This window comes from Dipodomys merriami, unplaced genomic scaffold (assembly GCF_024711535.1).
Source record: "Dipodomys merriami isolate MVZ:Mamm:240054 unplaced genomic scaffold, mDipMer1.0.p SCAF_10, whole genome shotgun sequence".
Classification (NCBI taxonomy): Eukaryota; Metazoa; Chordata; class Mammalia; order Rodentia; family Heteromyidae; genus Dipodomys; species Dipodomys merriami.
Window position 1 is genome coordinate 49,437,514 of NW_027202271.1, and position 19,989 is coordinate 49,457,502.

Here is a 19,989-nt window from a genome sequence, read left to right on the forward strand (position 1 = left end):
AAATGGAACGCTTTTTTGGGGAGAGGGTTATTTCATTTAATTAATTATTATTATTATTTTACTATTCTTAAACTCAGGATTGGAAGGATGGTAATTTAATATAATCAGAAGTATTTGGTCCCATTCAGCAAAAAACTTGAAAATACCTAAGTACAACAAATAATGATTAAATTAAACTAATCTTAGAAAAGAAGGGCAACTCAAATGTGAGTTTTCATTGAGCAGTAAAGGAGGAGTGCAGTAGCAATATCTAAGATAAGGAGTGGCAGAAACAGCACAATGGTCAAGAGTCTTGTGATAATGACACTTACTAGTTATCAATTTTTTTTAAAGTTTGAGTTTTGAAGAAGGCCAATATTTAACTGAGGAAGAGGAGTTGGTTGAAGAGAAAGAATAGTAGGGACAGCTGGGTATTGGTACCTTCTTAGGAGGCTGAGATCTGAGGATCGCAGTTTGAAGCCAGCTGGGGCAGGAAAGTCTTTTATCCACCAGAAAACTGGAAATGGTGCTGAGGCTCAAAGTGATAGAGCACTAGCGTTGAGCAAAAGAGCTCTGGGACAGAACTCAGGCCCTGAGTTCAAGCCCTACAACTGACCCCTCCCCCCCACAAAAAAAACCCCAAAAAGGAATAGCAGGGAGTAGGTACTGTGGAAGTCATAAGAATATGATGTTGGAATCTACGGAAGTCAAAGTCCGTAGAGCATGCAAGCATACTTGTGGACTCTGGTTCCTGAGGGCCCGTGGAACAATCGTGTGGAGAGGCCATGGAGATGCCAGTCAGATCTAAGCAGGCTGAGGGATGAGTGGGGGCAAAGCAAAGGGGGCTCGAAAATGCTGGGTGCCACTACACAACTCCAGTGTCATAAAATAGGAGAACATCCAAAGAGGAAATGTTGAAAATAGAGCATGTGACATGAAAATATGCTCAAATACATTCCCCATTCAGGATGAGAGACACTGAAAAGGGAGATATACTATGGACCTCGACACAGTCCTTTAAACCCTTAAAAAATGAAAATTCTTGACATATCTGTCCTTTATGTGCTATATTATTGAAGGGACAATGGTGATTATACTCTTTTATAAAGGAAAATACATCCAAGGATTCAACAAATATTTGGCTGGAGAATTCTTTCCTTGAAAAAGTTAAGTTATAGGTTGCAAATAAATAATTAGATGATTTCCCTATGCCTCAGGACAGAAAAAGTACAATGTGCTTGTAGTTTCTAGGAGTACAAAACAGTCCAGTTTCCTATGAAACTAGGTATACGTTTCCTTTTTTAAAAAGGGAAAATGGGGGAAATATGTTTTGCAGGAGTATAGGAAACCTTTCAGACCTGAGAAAGGACTCTTTTGGGGTGGGAAAAGGAAGTGGATGCTGGGTGAAAAGAAAGATATTTAGGCTTGATTTCTGGAGATCACACAATAAAAAAGAAAGAGGAAAGAATAGATGAAGGGGAGAAATCAATATGCTTACTGTTCTAAAGACATCTGTACTCAGAGTACATCTAAGGTATTCTGTGTGTTGAGTGTATCAAATGTATTTGAGATTTTCATACTGGTCCATATTTCAATTTTGAAACATATTATTAAAAAGTTATAAATCTTTTTCTTTGAAACTTGAACAAATAGAAATAAAGCGTGCCTTATTTGAGCTAACAGATCAAGATTGTACTCTGTAAACTACCTTTGCTCTATTTAGGAACAATCTCACCAATTCTAAAATACAGCACATTAATTAGAACATTCCAGGTAGTAATCATGGAACATTTTTCATGATGGATAAAGAACATAAACATTCTGGAGATCAAAATTGTATAAACAAAATGAAGAGACATTTTGTCCGTTTCCTTGGCAGTGGATGTTAGAATGGATGCAGATGGATGTGCTGTCAGTAATATTACCCTATTAATCATCTGAAGATTGGGCTCATTACCTAAGAAGCAAAACATCTTAGCATTATAACATTCTGTTTGTGCTGCTGAAGACATGTTTGGGTGTTGTTATGCACTGTCTATTCAATTGTGTGCATGGTGAGTATTTCTGCATCAGCCTCTTGATGGAAGCTTAATTTCATATTGTTTCTATTACATTGTTTTCTCTAATGAAACGATATCCTGTCTAAAAGATAAACACTCCACTCATTTTGCAAGTAATTGTAGGTTTAGGTTCTTTTGTGTTTCATGAAATTGCAAGAACAGGATTATAGAATTATCATTAAACTGAGGCACTGTGATTTTTAAAAAACAATGAATGATGTAAGGAAAATATTCATTCTTTTGGTCATTTATTCTTTCAATGTTCAAATATTGAACACTGAAAATTCAAGAACCATCAACTGTTTCTGTTCTCAGGATACTTCTAACATAGAAGTGCTGGAATATTATTAATATCTTCAGAGAGAAGTAAACATAAGACCATCAAAGTGTCAGAGGAATGAGAGGTCACAGGAATATAACTCTGTTCCACAAGTATTTCTTGGCCAGCAACTAGATGCCAGGCACTGTTCTAAGGGCTGAATATACAGAAGGGAACAAGGTACCTGAACTCATAGAACTTGCTACACACCTTAGTAAGATGGAATATAATGAAGGAAAAAAATCCAACACTATAACTTCAGATAGCATAAAGGCCATGGAGAAAAAAAGGGACAATATTGTACCAACAACTGATAGCTGGTGAGGGGTATGATCTTTAAGGCACAAGAGTCTCTGTGAAGTGGTGATGTGTGAGTTTTGATGATGTAGAAAGATGTGAAGGACAGGCTTTCCAGACAGGGGGAAAATCTCCGAGGCCAAACCACACTTGCCATTTTCTGAAATAAAAAGAAAGCCATCTAAGTAGAGCATAGGAGCCAAGAGTGACAGATGTGGCCACAGAGGTGGAAAGAAAGCAGATCTTATGATACCCATACACCATGATAAAGACATTCTTCTAAGTGAGTAGAGACTGTATTTGACTTTAACCAGGGTGTGAAGTGATTTGATTTATATTTTAGAGGGGGGGTTGTGGAGACACTGGGTGGAAATCCAGTTGCAGAGGTTAAGAGGGTAATCCGAACAGAGACTAGACAAGCATGAAAAGTCCAGGGTAGAAGGAAACAATAAGAAATCAATCTAAATAGTATATCCAGGATGACAGATCAGAAGCTTTTGTGGCTGTCAGTTAGAGGTGGTGGGCTAGGACTACATTGGAAACTGCCAAGGTGGTGGGAAGGGGTTCCATTTTAAGTGAGTGTTCACAATGAGGTGATAGAATACTATCTGTATTGAACTTAAAATAATGGCGCACTGTGACAAGGTGAAGTTGGTCACTGTGTGTCTGTTTATAGGCCAAGCACTGGCCCTCGGTGTTGGAGGTGCAGCATTAAGAAGCCATTGTGAATTGTGAGCAGGAAATGTTCCAAAGAAACAACATTTTAGAAAAAGATATAAAAGCAGGGAGGTGAACAGTGCATGTGTAAGTATTACTTTGAGAATTAGTTCTAAGGACATTTTGTTCTTTTGTTTTTAATGTAAAGAAATCAGTATTAAACTCCTGTGTGTGCTCGACACTCTTTGAATTTACAAAAGTGTGAAGTTTCTATCAGCAGAACCTTGGTTGACTGTCAGTTAGCAAATTTTATCAGATAACTTTTTAGGAACAGTGCTTAATATTTATTTTTTTTCAGTCTGAGAAGGGGAAATTATAGCCTCCTGAGAAGGGAGAAGCAGACAGTACATAAAAAGGTAAGGCTCAGTTATCTGTGAGTAGCTGTTAGTTCACCTGCTACCATGCCCCGAGTCTTGCTTCCCCTAATTTTCTCCCAGCTGGATGACCTAACTCTAACTTTACTTTCTTTTAATTCCCTCTGTAAAGTGCCTCCACAATTAAATTAACCAGAATAAAATAGTCTAGTCATGGCTGTTCTCCAGTGTCTACAGAATACATTTCCAATTCCCCAGCCTGATACCAACTCACCCAACCTACTTTTTATCTTTAACTCTGATTACATCCTAGAGTTTTCAATTGCTTCAATCACATTAGATTTTCTTCCTTCTTTCTGATTAAAAAAATTGTGGTAGAAATGTTGAAATGGGTGACATGGATCAAGATACATTGTATTTATAAACCGCTTTGTTAAATGGCAACTCCTTTGTATAACTAAAGATAATAGCAAAAGGAATGAAAAAATTGTGATGAAGGATACAGAGCGTAAAGATTACCATGTTAAGTGCACACTTCTGCGGCATGATGTGCATTTACATTGTTGTACAACTCTCATTGGATTTTAAATTACTAATCATGTCCCTAACGTGTCCAGCAATCGGTTGCCTGAGCCCTACCTGTAATTATAGGGATCCTTTGAACTCCTGAAATGCCTGTCCTTTTCCTCTCCAATTATAATCCTACCCATCTTGAAAGACTAGTTCTTACATCCTTCTTCTTCCTTTAGGCTCCTTTAAAACTATAGCTGAAAACCCAAAGGTCAACGTTGTTGCTAGGTAACACAGCTTACAGTAAAAGTGACCCCTGGCTGGCAAATTCCACCTGGACTGGGCTGATCTGTCTATGAACCATAAATACGTGGTGGGATGGGGTACTATGGATCTCTCTGAGTAATGACTCTTATAATTTGGGCAAGTTCCTTGTGAAGACCTCCGAGGCTCTATCTATGGAATTGCTACAACTGGTAGTGCTTCTTCTGGGGCTCATATGAGACTTTCAAGTCAGGAACACCCTGTACTCACTCAATATAAAGTTCGCCTTTTTGAGACTAAACTGTCTCTGTACCTGTATTTGGATTCTCACAATAGAGAAGCTCTGAAACTGCCCCACTAGCCAGCAGTGTTCCCTGTGTTACGTTCTTCTAGGTCAAGTGAAGCTAGGAGTCGTCTCTTGGGTCGGAATGTGCAGCGGGCCCTGGGAAGACCTGCTCCAATGGGCTGCACCACTATTTAGGTATTTTGTACCTAAGTGTGCATACATCTTGAAGGCCTAAAACCACTGGAACCACATACAAGATTAGAACCATAAATCATTGCTTACCTTTGGAAGGAGCTGGATTGCCTGTAGAATTCTCTGTCTGTGCCCAGAATTAAGGATGCCGATTTCCAACAAATCCTGATCTTCCATAACATTGCTTCCCTGAAACAAAACCAGGAATGTTACAAAATAAATCAAGTCTTCATACTATGGGATATAAGAATGATTTATTTAGTACAGAGTAAAAAAAGCAACAAGCAATGAGCGGTCTGATTTTAATAAACAAAGGCAGAATCATCCTGTAAGGGTCTCCTATGTTACTGTTTTGAAGGAACTTGCCTCATTGCACAAATCTCTCTCATGGCTTACTATGTATGGTTGGATTATCTGCACTGGAGATTTCATTCCTCTGACTTAGAATTTGTTCCTATAAAAATGTAAATGCTTCTAGGAAGAGTTGTCATTTAAGATTACCAGTGACTTATATATTGATGTGTGAATCAATTTTTCAAAAACTAGTCTGAAAACAGATTTTGTGAGGGGGGCTGATAGAAAAACTGACATCTCCTAGGCAGATGAAAGGTGAAAATAATTAACTTTAAAATACCGAATGCCAGATTTTTAATGAAGAATGGGAAAAGATGCAGGTTCCTGCCTATAACTGTCTTAATCCTGTCTAGTCTAGTGATAGAAATGGGTTGTTCAAAGGCAGCTAGAATGTTTCGAACAACTATGATGCTGACACTGGCTTGGTATCTGAGGATATCTGAGATGATGTATAATCTTCTTTTTGACATGTGGTTAGGACTAAAAAGAGAAAGGGTAGAGGGAAAATCATATGCAATAAACTGTAAGAAAAAATAGAGGGTGCAGACATTGTGTTAGGATATGATTTGGAGATGAAAAGGGAAGCTGATGGTTCAACTTCATTCTGAGCGTCATAGATTTTAAGAAAAGACTGATACTATGAGATTGTAAGTTTAGAAAATTCTTTTTTCATTTGTGTGGCAGGCCCTTGTTTTCCTTTCCTATAAAATGATAAAATTGAGCCACACAGTCTACAAGGTGTAGTGAAGCCCTGAAAATTGCAAATTTCAATGATGCTTTTCTTTTTTTTTTTAATAGCATATTTATTAGATGGTACATACACATAATGTTTCAAATAAACCTTGATACTCTGGTTAAATTATCTGATGTTCTAAACTGTTCAATGATTATTTTCAACCTCTGATTAATACTTGAATACAGAGACTTTCAAATCACTTATTCTGAGAGGTTCTCCTCAAACTGAGGAGTCAAATTATATCAAGTGAAATAAGGTAGACAGAGGAAGATAATTCATATTCTCAGTTATTTAGGAGCACAGAAGTAGGGAGTAGAATGCTGGTCACAGGAATGGGAAGGAAGATTGAGAAAGTTTGGATAATGGATACCAAAATACAGTTAGATGGCAGAAAATTGTCCTAATTATTCTATGTCATGGTAAGTTTATTATAACCCATGAAAATTTATTATATATTCCAAAAATGACTTCAATAGTTGGAAGATTCCCAACACACAGAAATGATAAATGTTTAAGGATATGAAATTTGCCTTGGTTTTATAATTAAACATTGTATTCATGTATCAAATTATCCACTGTACCTATCCCACAAATAAGTAAATAGTCTACAATGTTTTACATCAGTTACAATAATAAAACATAAAAATTAAGTAGTCTCTAAGAGTGCCAAAATTTTGTATCATTCTGAACAAATCAAAATCTGCCTGTTAATGTTTAACACAAAATAATTACAAATAGCAGTATAGCAGTCACAAAATACTTTGCTTATAGATAACAATGGATACTGATAGATGCTTAGGGCAAAAGAAAATGAAAGGGAAAGGACAATTCTGGGACCATCACGATCATGAAGTAGTAGCTGTATAGTTGTTCTAGGGATGGTATGGATTTAGACCAACTCAATAGTTATGGGACACAGAAAGAATGTGTACTTGAAAGCATGCAAGATATTTGACATGGAGATTGAACACATAGGATGGTGAAGAAATACCAAATAAACCCTGGTTCCAAGCAGAGGTTGATCTGGGTGCCTTTTCCTAAGATAAGAGAAGAGGAGGAGCAGGTCCAGTGTAGTACAAGGTGAGATTAATGCCTTTCCTTGGACAAAGACAGATTAGATGGATGCAAACAGTTTAATATCAGACTACATTATAAATGGAGACTTGACTATTCTTAGAAGGATGAAAGCCATTAGAAGAGTACCATAGCTGGGCGTTCACTGGACAAAAGCATTCCACCTACTCATTGCATCATGCCTATGCTTAAACTACACCAGCTATCTCAAAGGAAGCAGAATGATCCAGGTATATAGCAGCATGATAATGAAAAGCCTAATGAAAAACAAATAAAGTCAGTCTTGGCAACTTGCCACAGGAAACATTGCTCTCAAGAAAATTACTCAGTGCTCATAATAGAGCATGGCTACGAATATAAATGACTTCATTTTGAGAAAGCCTATTACTTCTAGAAACGGACTGTGATGGTATGAGCAGCTGTATATGATATTTATTCTGACTTTCACTCTTTTAAGGATTTGCCAAAGGAGTTACTGACCCTCAAAACAAAAACAAAGGCAACAACAAAACCCAAACCACAAAAACCCAAACAACAACATTTTCAGGTTTTTAATGTATGAATTACTAGTCTATACTTTCAATTTGTGTGAAGCAGAGGGTCTCTTCTCTGTATAAACACAAAGGGTCCTCCCAGAGTCCTATACTTTCTTGTACCTACTATCTAAGAAATCTGAAAACCTGATATCACTGTTTGAGTACTAGGATGGTTTTAGCAATTAAATCCTTAAAAACCACTTAACTTATAAACCACCCATATACTATCTTTTCTGTTTTCAAAAGGATGCATTTTGGAAGAATTATAGGGAAGCTAAGTATTTTTAAAGAAGGCATTAAGCACATAATAGCATTTTCTGTTTGGGTCATACTTCCTAGCATGCAGGATAATTATCAAACACTTTTGAAAATAAGGGAAAAGGATGGAAAGCATAATGTACATTGTAAGAATGTGCTAAAAGGCAAATGGTATTAATGGGGAAATGTGGAGAAAAGGATTTGCTGTCCTTAATGAAGCATGCTGTTAGAAAATTTTCATTTTTCTAATTACTCTGATTTGATCATTACATAAATATGTATATATACACACATATACATTATATATAATCATCACATTATATGCCATAGATATATACAATTACTGTGTCAATAAAATTATTAAAAATAAATGTTCTATTTTTTCTATTTTTATAATATATAGGGTTACTAAGACTACCCTGTTATGCTGTCTAAACAGCAGGAGCCTAAAGACCTGGGTTCAGACCATGGCTGGCTAAATTTTGCTAAGACATACATTCTTTCTAAATTTTCTTTTGGTTCTCTACCCATAAAATTAATATCTATTCACTTAAAATGCAATTTCACTCATGTATAATGTCTGATTAGTATCAGTATTTTGAACCTACATTTTAGTGTTTCAGCACTTATAATGTTAGCTTTGAGAAATAATTGTAGATAAGTACAAGACTATATCTGATTTTTTTTTCTGACAAATCAATCTTGGTATTATGCATTTATAAGATTTCTTATTAAAGGAAATAATACAATAGCTTATTTTATAGCATTATGGACTGTTCTAGATTTTCAGAGCAAAGTTAATAATATGACCATTTCATTTGCACCCTCAAGTAACAGGTACACCACCAAGGACCACAAATGTTCCTATTCTTCCTAAGGAAGGGGAATTCATTCTCACATTATCCCTTGTCTTTACAAAATGTTATCTCAGTGTCATGATTTTCCTTTAAAAGTATAAAACTTGGTTTAAACCCTCCTGCATTCATTTTGGGCTTGAAAGCTGAGCTCTATTAGGCCTGTCCTCTGTTTGCTCACCTTCTAAAGTGCCTTCCACCTCCACATCTAAGTATGTATACCTGCTGCTTACTGCTTCATCTCCCACTTACGTAACCATCTTCCAAGACAAGGTTTTATCCACCATGAACTTTCTAAGAGTCTCTCTGCCAAATGTGGAGAATGACTTCTGAGTTACCAAACCTAGGCGATGCTTTTCAAGTCTCGCTTTCTGTTACTTATTGGCCACATGTTGGTAGATGTTGGACAATGCAGAACTTCTCCACTGGAAAAGTGCTGCTCTAGAATTACAGACATGGAAACTAGTCAAATCACATAGATGGGACAAAAAAAAATAGTTCCAAGACTCAGAGTCGTGAATACTTCTCTCTCATGATATGGTTATTTTTATGCCTATTGGACAAAATTCATGAATATTAAGCTTAGGATCTTTAGCAAATTCTCTTCTAAATCTTCAGTCATCAAAACAAATTGGAGGGTTTTTTTGTACTTTACGAGTATGAAGCTATGCTATAAAAAATGCCAAGTCCAACTGGCAAATGATTATTTTCTTAGCACCCTACCAGGCACATTTGCAAAGGTGTTTAGACAATGAACATTGCTTAGTTAATGACCTGCTAGAATGATCAAAGTCCCAAGGCAGTATTTTTATAACAGCTGTTCTTTTACTGACAAGAAATGACAGAGTGAGAGGATCTTTATTGCTATCTCAGGTTATGGAATGAAGAAAAAACACCTAATCTTTTATGCACTGATAGATGAAAGCTCAATTTTCTCTGGCCATGGGGAAAATAAAATGCTTGGGATGTTTCCAGTTATGACAAACTACTAAGATGACCAAATAGAATGAAAAGCAATGTTTTATATTTAATGACCCATTAGAAATAGAATTGCTATTTATTGACATCGTATTTCAAGAATATCTGTAGCCACAGCTCTGCCTCTCAGGACTACATCTTGAAAAGTTCTCCTAGTTTTATATCCTTAGCACTATGTAACATTTCTTTAGAAACTTTTACTTCATATTACAAATTATACAAGGGCTAGGAAAATGTATCTAAGGGCCACAGGGAGCTGATTTCTTCTTTATGTAGGCTCGAGTTGGTTGATGTTGTGCATTCTCTCCATTCAGTCCCAAGCTGAAAATATCAAGAGGATACTGTTGATTAGGAAGAATTGTTTTTGCTCTAAAATTAACTCAATTCGATACTGCTCTGCATTTCATGTGGCTTTAAATATTTAAGGTAGGATAGTTTTATAATCTAAGATCTTACAAACTTCCATGTGGAAAGACATATTTTATTTTTAATGTAATATTTTACAGCACAAATAACATGGTGGCATATCACTGTACATATTTTTCTTAGAATAAAAATGCTATGTGCTAGCTTCTATAAAAGTTGGGTATCAACTTATAAGTAAATTCAATGCATGTCTTTTCTACATGGTTTATAATTATAAATCATGTCAGTGTTGGAATAAAGCTTTAGTTAGCTCATGCTACAGAAACATGATTACTATAAAGGATTCTATAATAGATAATGCATTCCTTCAGATTTAATTCCTTCTCTCATACTAATGAAATGACAGTGGAAGAAAATTTTATAGTCTTTTTTTAAAACCTCTCTGTCTAATCCTCCATTTAAATATATTTTCTCTATTGCAAAGGATTTCTTATACACAACTAAATTTTCTCGTATGTAGTTTATGAGCAAAGTTTCATTCAACTTGCCAATTTAAATAAATTTTACATTATTGAGGAAAAAGTTAGGAGTCTTACATATGTAAGACATATATTTTAACAAGATTAATTTAATTGTAGATATGTTTTTAATACTATATATCTTAATATTTTTAATGGCTAGCTAATATGATCACAATAAATTTTTCTATTGCCCTTTCCTCTTTACTTTTGAGTTTTATTTCCTTTGTCCTGAAGCTGCAGACAAAAAGAAGATATTTAAGTTATCATGTGTTTATTTGTTAAAGTGGTAAATGAGGTTTCATGATATCCTAACAGAATTATGATTTGAGACATGTGTTCATGTAAATTTTAGAATTGTGTGTATTTATAAAATGCTGTAGTCATTTATATAATTACTTGCGCTGCTATGGTAAAAAAAACTTCATAGCTACAAGGGAGGAAAGTAAAGCCCTGTGCCAGTGGCTCACGCCTGTAATCCTAGCTACACAGGAGGCTGAGATTTGAGGATCATGGTTCAAAGCCATGATAAGATAGACTCTTATCTCCAATAAACCACTAGAAAACTGCAAGTGATGTTGTGGCTCAAGCAGTAGAGAGCTCACCTTGAGCTGAAGAGTGCAGGGACAGCATCCAGGCCCAGAGTTCAAGCCCCATGACCACCTGCCCCCCCCCCAAAAAAAGAGGAAGGTAAAGTTCTTTGGAATTTCATTAGGTAAGAAGAAAAGTTAATCTGAGTAAAACTTATTCATGTACCTTGCTTTATTTACCTCAGAGAGATATGGAAAGAGAGATAGGTAGTAAGACCAACTAACTGATCAATCAGTTAGTAGATAAACAGAGGAAGCTAGAAGAATAGATTGGTCCCCTATGATTCCACACACACCCCATGCTTAGACTCAAGTGCCTAAAAAAACAAAACAAAACAAAACAGTTACAACTTTTAATATCTGCCTTACCTTTTGGGGATGATGCAAACTCAGCTAGATTAAACACTTTAAAAATATATTCAGAAGATACTTATATCTAGAAGTAGGAGGCATGGCTCAGATGGTAGAACACCAGCCTTGAGCAGACAAAATGGTATCTATATCTATAGCAAATATTTATCATGAATAGTAGGAACCTCCTTCAACTTTCACCTAGTGGCAGTTGGCATGCATTAGTGGGAGGTAAACTGTGTTCTTCCTGAGTTCTACCCCTGTTCTAGGCACTGTTCTCAATGCCTTACATCTATTACCTTATTTCACTTGAATTCAAAACAACTCCCTGAGGTAGGTACTTAAATGACTTGCTCCCACAATAGAGAGCAACATTTCTCATAAATTACCCCACATTCATAAGGCTAATGGAGGAGAGAAAATGTTCTGTGAAAAATACATGCGAAGACCTAAGCCACTTAACATTTGTACCTAGGAATCGTATGAAATTCACATCAGAAAGCAAGTGTTCCAGTGTAAGTGATGGTTGGTTACAGGATTTTAAAGCAAGAGCAAATCCTTCACATTGGGAGAGAATTTGGAATGCTGTCTGACCTGTTCTGTTCCCTGTCTGCTCCAGTCTTTTCTGTTCAGTCAATCATGGAATGAGGGTTGGCACAGACCTGGGGGTTTTTCTAGTCTAAATGTTCCCCTAACTAACCTCAAAGCTTTTGCTTCTCTTTTGAAGCGTGGTATCTAGCTGGGCTTACAGTCTCCCCAAAGGGGTAGGGCAGATATTAAATGCTTTCAATGGTCTTTCCCAGCAGCTGAGTCTGAGCAGGGGGGAAGGGCTAGGGTAAGGGCTGGGGGGGGCACCTCATTTCTATTCTTTCTGCTCCCACTGCCACAGAGACTGAGTGTGAGAGGAGAGCTATTAGAAGAACATGCCAAACGCAGAGATGAAAGGAAAACAGTTAGCAGCTGTCCTGTGTCCTTTTCCAATCACAAGCTGTGAAGTTAAAGTTTTTTTTTCCCTTGAGTAGGCTGTACATAATCTTGGCAGGTATTTAAATTTTATTCTTCTTCTTAATATGCTGAACATTTTTTCCCCTGTGCCTCACAAGGAAAAAGTGAGCAGCAATTAGGTTAGCTTGGACACCTGCTCTTTATGGAGGAGGAACATGGTGCCTTGGGTATTTCCAGATGGCTTCACTTACAAATGTCCCTCACTGGTGACGCACAGCTCCAACAGAAGTGTTCCTCTGTGGGAGAAGCTCCTGTGTGGACCCATTTCAGCCTCATACAATGAGAGGAAAAGGAGTCTAAAAAAGATGAAAATTCAACCACCAACCATGAAGGGGTCCCTGGGTACTCATACTTTGCCCAACTCATTAATATATCTTGCAAGAGTCTTGTAAAATAGGTGGGATTGTCTTCATTTTATAGATGAGGAAACTGAGTCTCAGAGGCATGAAACTGTTCAGGCAAGTGCACACAGTTGGTTAGATGATGGATTTAAAAAGTGTTTTATTCTGCCAGATTAGATTCTGACAATGATGCTCCCTTCTGCACAGAAGACAAGTGCTTAAGTAGGTGACACTTTTCTGGCTGGTGGTCAGGACTGCTTCTCTGAGGAAACAACATACATATGAAGACCTGAAAGGATTAGTAGGAGCTGCTCAAGGATGGAAAGAGAGATTAGAAGAGCATTTTGGGCAGAAGTAAGAGCAGGTGCAAAGGCACTGAGGTGAGGAAAGAACCAGACATTCTAGGAACATCCTGGGCCTACTAAAAATAGAATTTAGTGGCTGAACGAGCAAAAAAAGGGGCCTTGGACCATCCTGGGACTTTGTAGACCCTGATAAGGACTTTGATTTTATTCTAAGTGCAATGTGAAACACTAGAGGACATCATCCAAGTGAAGGATGAATGGAGAAATTGGGTGATATGGAAGTTGAACTCAACAACCAAAATTGAAACAGCTGAGAAATATTTTTTAAAAAAGATTATGTGGTGAAATATGACCTTTCAGAGCAACTTGAAGATTGGTTTCAGTGGGGAAACCAAGTTCCAAACCCAATATTTAGACTGGTGAGAAAAGCCAGATGACAAAAATAAAATCAGAAGTCTTTAATAAACATTCTAAATTAAGCAAGCCATAGTAGTATACACTTGTAATCCTGGCACTTGGGCAGCCGAGGCAGAAGGATTATAAATTTGAGATCAGCTTGGGCTACATAGGGAGATCTTAAAAAAAACCCTGTCTCAAAAATATTCAATATTCCAAAAAAAATTCTAAAATAAAATTATGTAATAAATAAAAGATCCTAAATTGATAAACTACAAATAAAGATTTAGCCGTACCTAGTATGCTGAAAACATCCATACTTCATAGCCCCAGAAATCGCTTCTAGGTTGTGGCAAACATTGGTATCCAGAGTCCTTTGTCTCTTTCTGCTTTCTACTTGGGAGACTGGATATGCGAAATGGTCTCAGCCTCCCTTGAAGAGGTGTTTGGGCATGTGGTAGTAGCTGTTCATTGGGAAACTTCTGGAAAAGTGTTTGTTCTCCTGATGTAAAAGGAGAAATTTATCCTTTACTTTCATGTACCTATAAGAAAGTACTGTAGGATTCCCTCAGTATGAGTGGATAAACCATTCAGAGGTGGGCCCACCATCCTTTGACCACTAATAATAGTGCCATTGGATATCTAAAACTGTCAAACAAGGGCAATGAAGAGTAGTCTCTGAATAAAACAAAGCTCTTTCCTTATTGTTCCATCTACCTGGCTCTAGTCAGTGAAAATAATGATGGGGCCATGCTGGATATGTCCCAGCATGTAACAGGTCATGATGGAGGTAGCAGGGTGTTTGTCTTCACCTCAAACAGAATGGGTGGAATATGACAAGGAAAAGAAGAGGAGGGATGTTAGAAAGAACAAAAGTTTTCAGAACCAAGTTATGTACGTATATGTGTTTGTCGGTTTTTCAGTATCGCTCCTCCTCATTTTGGCTGGAAATTTTGTTAAAAACTCACCAAAAGCCTATTGAAAGATTTTTTCCCCCCTCTGGATTAGACTCCGTGAAAACTAACTGGATATAAAATGATGCAAGAGTTCATGGGGTTGACAGGTTGTTAAATCAGAGTGGCTTTTAGCTTGTAATTGAAGACAATAGACATCGGATGATTGTATAAAACTGTGGTTCTAAAAGTAAATTTTTACCTGAACCTGGTGTGGGAAAAATTTTACTCATGAACTGTGAGCACATTATAATTTTATTAGGGCAGAAACAATGAGAACATTTGGCAGTGTGTTAGGTAGGCCTTGGTGTTTGGCTCTGCCCTGAACTCTTGAAATGACAAGGTCTGTGTTCAAGTTTTGTCTGACCCACAATGCCTTTGGTGGCCAGGGAAAGGTGATCAGTCTATTGAAACTGCTGACTGGTGGAATATTCCTGACTTTTCCTGCATTTATTTTTGGTTTTGATATAGGTTATTTTTCTTGAGATACCTTTAGGATTAGAAAACACTTTACCCCATGACAACTTTGTTTTGACTCATTTAATTTTTGAAATGTGGTAGTGGAAATGTGGTAGTGCTTGCATTAAAACCTGGACCCAATAGGCAACAGGCAGCAGCCTGACCCAAGTGGTCTGTGAAACTGAAAACTGAGAAAGAACATGGCCGACGGAACTCTTCGGCACTGTCTCGGGGCTGTATGGCCACACTACTTGGCCTGGAGCTGATACCAAAGGAAAGTTTGTTCAAAGCACACAAACCCTTTCCCCTGTACCACATCTAACCCATGTGGTTTGCTTTTATTTCTCACACTAATTTTGTTACCTGTAATAACATTACTCAGATTTATAAGATCAAAGAAAAGGGAGAGATATCCTTTCTCATGGTGAGTGTTATTAAATGTTCCCTTTATGTTTTTAACCTCAAATTTTTTTCTTTAATGTTTAAAAACCATAAAGACTTGCATATTTGCTTAGATTGTGCATCATTAAAAATGGACATATCTTGCTTGTAATCCTAGCTACTTGGGAGCCTAAGATCTGAGGATTGTGGTTCAAAACCAGTCCGGGCAAGAAAGTCCCTGAGAATCTTATCTCCAATAAACTACTCAAAAACAGTCAGAAGTGGCACTGTGGCTCAAGTGGTAGAGTGCTAGCCTGGAGCAAAAAGAAGCTCAGGGATAGCACCCAGGCCCTGAGTTCAAGGCCCCAGGACTGGCAAAAAAAAAAAGCAGCACTTATCTTGTTTAGGTTGATGAGGCAATAAACACTGACACTGACAGAATCTTTTGCTTCTCTCTTCTTGGTATTCTATGCCTTGTCTCCTTCACTGGACAACAAACTTGTTGGGAGAAAGGATTAGGCCTTAAAAGTTCCCTTAGCACCTGTTTGCTAAGTATTGAACAAAATAAAAGCTTGGAAGCATGAATGCCTAAGGATGAACATGAAGCAAAGATATATAAAAACATACAACCTACAGATCATGAAGCTAACCAAATTTGCAAGGAAAAGATTGTAAAACGTAAACAAGATGCCTGATGTTTTTATTCCCCTCTAATTGAAGGAAAGATAAAGATGGGATTGCTGGTACACCATAGCACCAAAATGTTCTTAATTTTTTTTTCCCGTTTTGCAAATTCTCATGATTTGATTTCCATCCAGGACTGTCAGTTGAGACATCTGATAATCTAAAAGCATTCAGAGAATTAGGATCCCATATGGCTCAAAAATATTTCCTACCCAGCAGGAAGAAGAGAACACATTGTGAAAATAATACTGGTATAGTCTTCAATTTATGTGTATGAGGAACACAAATGACTTTAGGTCACTTTTCAAAGAAAAATGATTATAATGATCATCAGGATCAATTATAACAACTAAAATCAAAAGAGTATGCAGTTCTCCATAATCACACTAACATTATGAAAAAAGACCAGTATTTCAAGGCAATGGAGTTATGTTTTGTCTAACAGAAGCAACATTCATCAGAAATGAACACTAAATGAAGACTCCTGACTTATCACGAATTAATTGTGCAAACATGGAAGAGTCATTTAACTTCATTGGGCCTCACTTTTTCTCCACTGATTGATGAAAGGGTTGAACTAGGTCTGGACATTCTAATGAGGAGTATGAATATTCATATTTTCTGAAGAAAATCAATTCCCACTTAAGGGGAAGGTCATTTTCTTTTGGTGAGTGTCTGGTATTGGCAGATACATACATGGGATGATGAGAGAAGAAGCAGACTTGGGTTCAGTCATATCGCATTTACTGAAAAAAAATACAAGGATTTATGACTGATTCACTGAGAGCTAATTGTGGGCCAGACACGATGCTTTCGTTCCTTATAAAATAGATATTACTATTTCCATCCTCATTTTGGAGTTGAGAACAAGGAAGCACAGAGATAACTAGCAACTTGATTGAAATTACACAGGAGTGAGGCTGCTATAGCAACCAAGGATGCAGGAAAGTGGGTGCTGGAAAGTGATGGTCCCTGCCATTCCTCTCAGAATTGCCCCAGTGAGGTCTGATGGGAAAAGGTCTCCTTATGAACCCAGTGGCTTCCTTTAGTCTCTTCTGCAACTTCTTTCTATTACAAAAAGAACAGTTTCTCATTCTTTTTCTAATGAAAAGAACTGGGAATCTGGAGTTCACTGTCTGCTCTGCTTGTTTATTAGTGGTGTGACTCTGGGCTAGTGAATGTCTTTCCTCATCTGCAAAATGGGGATAATGATATGTCTTACCTTCCAGGGATGTGGTGACATAATGTTTATGAAGTTGTTTTATCAAATATAAAGTAAGATTGCTAAAAATAAAGCATGCCTGCAGGAACTAAAGATTTTTTTTTTTTTTTAAAGAACACAGCACTGCAAATCTTCTAGTTTCATGTTGTTTTTGCCAGAAATAGTCTATTTTGGAAGAGGCAGCATGTGTGCTGGGGGAAAAATGTATGTTTTATTCCTAGCTCTGCCATTTACTTAGCTTTGTAGTCTTGGGCAAGTCACTTATTAGGGTGTCCCCCAGGACTCCAGGCTTGGAGAACTTTGTACTTGGGTTTGTGTTCTGTGCTTGCTTTCTTGCAGTTCTTCATAATTCCTTCTTTGCATTTGTGTTTTAGAAGAGAAGTCTGCTGAGACGATGGGGCATGGGCTGGAGCCCTGGCATCTCAGAGCATGAATGTTCTTGTTTCCTGCTACTTCTTCAGGATGAATTCTGATGGTGAAGTTCTTCAAGGCTCCTTGGTGGCCTGGGTGGGGCCCCTCCCTCCTGCCTTCAGCTAAATCTGGAGCTTGCGGCAGCCTTCCTCTCAGCAGGGGTCTGAGTGTTAGCAGAGTGTCAGGCCTCCCATCCCAGGGCCTCCTGTCCAGCAGGACCATGGTGCATCTGGTTGGCAGCTTGCCAGCGAAACTATCCAGGATGTTGGTACCAGACATGGCCCAGTGCCGAGATTCAAAACTTCCTGGGAGTTCTCTGCTGCGACTGGGGTGATGGGAAAGGGAGATGACTGCGAGAGGCTGCATTTTCCCTACAAGCAGCTTGTGCTTAAGAGTGATCCCCAGACCGACTCCATGACCGGGCCTTTTCTCTCCATCCACACTTCTTGGGTTTCTCTCTCTCTCTCTCTCTCTCTCTCTCTCTCTCTCTCTCTCTCTTTGTGTGTGTGTGTGTGTGTGTGTGTGATGGGGCTTGAACTCTGTGTCTGGGCACTGTCCCTGAGCTCTTCAGCTCAAGGCTAGAATTCTACCACTTGATCCACAGTGCCGCTTCCAGTTTTCTAGTGGTTTACTGGAGATAAGAGTCTCATGGACTTTTTTGTCCGGGCTGGCTTTGAACTGCAATCCACAGATCTCAGCTCCTGAGTAGTTAGGATTATAGGTATGAGCCACCAGTGCTTGGCTGTGTTTGTCTTTTTTGTCTAGCTCTAGGTGATAAGAATCAACACATGAATTGTGTAATTCTGCCAATCATGAAGAGGAGTTAGATATTCATTTAAATGTTTGCATTTAAAAATAGCATTGTAAAATATAAACACAAATTGCTGAATTCATACTAGGACATGACATTTTAATATTCCTTTACTTAAATATAAATAAAAGCCAAGCAAAACACCATGACAAATCCAGAGGATGACCACAGAGAAAGTTTTTATTTATATATATTTAAAAAACAAATGGTGGCTAGGTACTGGTGGCTCATGCCTGTAATCCTAGCTAAGCTACTCAGGAGGCTGAGATCTAAGGATTGTGGTTTGAAGCCAGACTGGGTAGGAAAGTCAGTGAGATTCTTATTTCCAGTTAACCACCAGAAAACCAGAAATGGCACTGTGGCTCAAGTGGTAGAGTGCTAGCCTTGAGCAAAGGAGCTCAGGGACAACGCTAAAGTCCCAAGTTCAAGCCCATGACTGATTATTTTTTTTAAAGAATGGCAGTTTGTTCTATTCTTTGAACAAGGGGCCCAACATTGATTTTTTATTTTGCATGGAGCCCCATAAATGACGTAGCTGTGTTCCAGGGTGTAAGCTTGCACAATCATCTGGTCCCTGCCTCACTCCGTGGGTCTGTCTGTAGAGCTCAGCCTCACTCCGTGGGTCTGTCTGTAGAGCTCAGTTAGAGATTGCTGGGCTGACCCAGCTCATCTACGGTTTTATCTTTTCCATTCCTAGTGGGTAGAAAAGGAGAAATGGAAGTTTTTACCTTAGAAACTATGGAGGTCATTTAACAAGAAGGATGCTTCACTAGTTATTAATTAGAAATCATTTTTCCATTTTTTTCCTTCTAGAGTGGCTAAAGATGATAAGGACAGTGAAAACCATAGTAACTTGCATGGACTTGTGGGGCTTTCGTTGTTCTTTCTGTCATTCATTCTCTTGCTCACTTATACTATCATTTCACTTCACATTCTGGATGCATACCATGCAGCCAGCACTTTGGTAAGCTCTGAGAACTCCAAGATGATTAAGATGTTCTCTTTCCTAAGTCAGTGGGGGTGGCTAAGACCAGGGGGAGGGTAGAAGACAGGAACTGAAATAGATTACTCTTTTTATGCAGCAAGAACAACGATTACTGCTATATAAAGATTGCTGGAGCAGGCAAGGCATAAATCAGGAATGATGTTTTGGAGAAGGTAACATCTTTGGTACTAAGTCATGAGTACAAGTTAATCTGGATACAGAAACTCATAGAGGCAATGGGGAGAAACCATTGTGTAGATCAATTACAGCATGGACCAAGGAGCTGAGAAAAGAAAAAGTGTAGGGAGAGTAAAAACCCACAAGCTATTAATTGTTAGTCAGCCTGGGGAAATAGTGAGGGAGAGGCTAGGCAGTGAGCGTTGCAAACTATGAGCTTGAGGGGGTGCATCCTGGGGCTCTAGGCAGTTGGCAAATGGTTTTATGTCTGGAGAAGAGATGGCTGGATTTACAATTTAGAGAGTA

General features: G+C 38.0%; 1 protein-coding gene across 15 annotated transcripts in view; it reads right to left on the reverse strand.

Moving 5' to 3' along the window:
* The window catches only part of Anks1b (ankyrin repeat and sterile alpha motif domain containing 1B), a 972,026-nt gene that overhangs the window by 311,258 nt on the left and 640,779 nt on the right, over positions 1–19,989 (reverse strand). For all 15 annotated transcript variants that reach the window (XM_069990836.1, XM_069990828.1, XM_069990821.1 and 12 more), the window contains one exon: positions 5,029–5,127. In XM_069990836.1, coding sequence (XP_069846937.1) covers positions 5,029–5,127 — 99 coding nt within the window. The remainder of the gene's footprint in view (positions 1–5,028; positions 5,128–19,989) is intronic.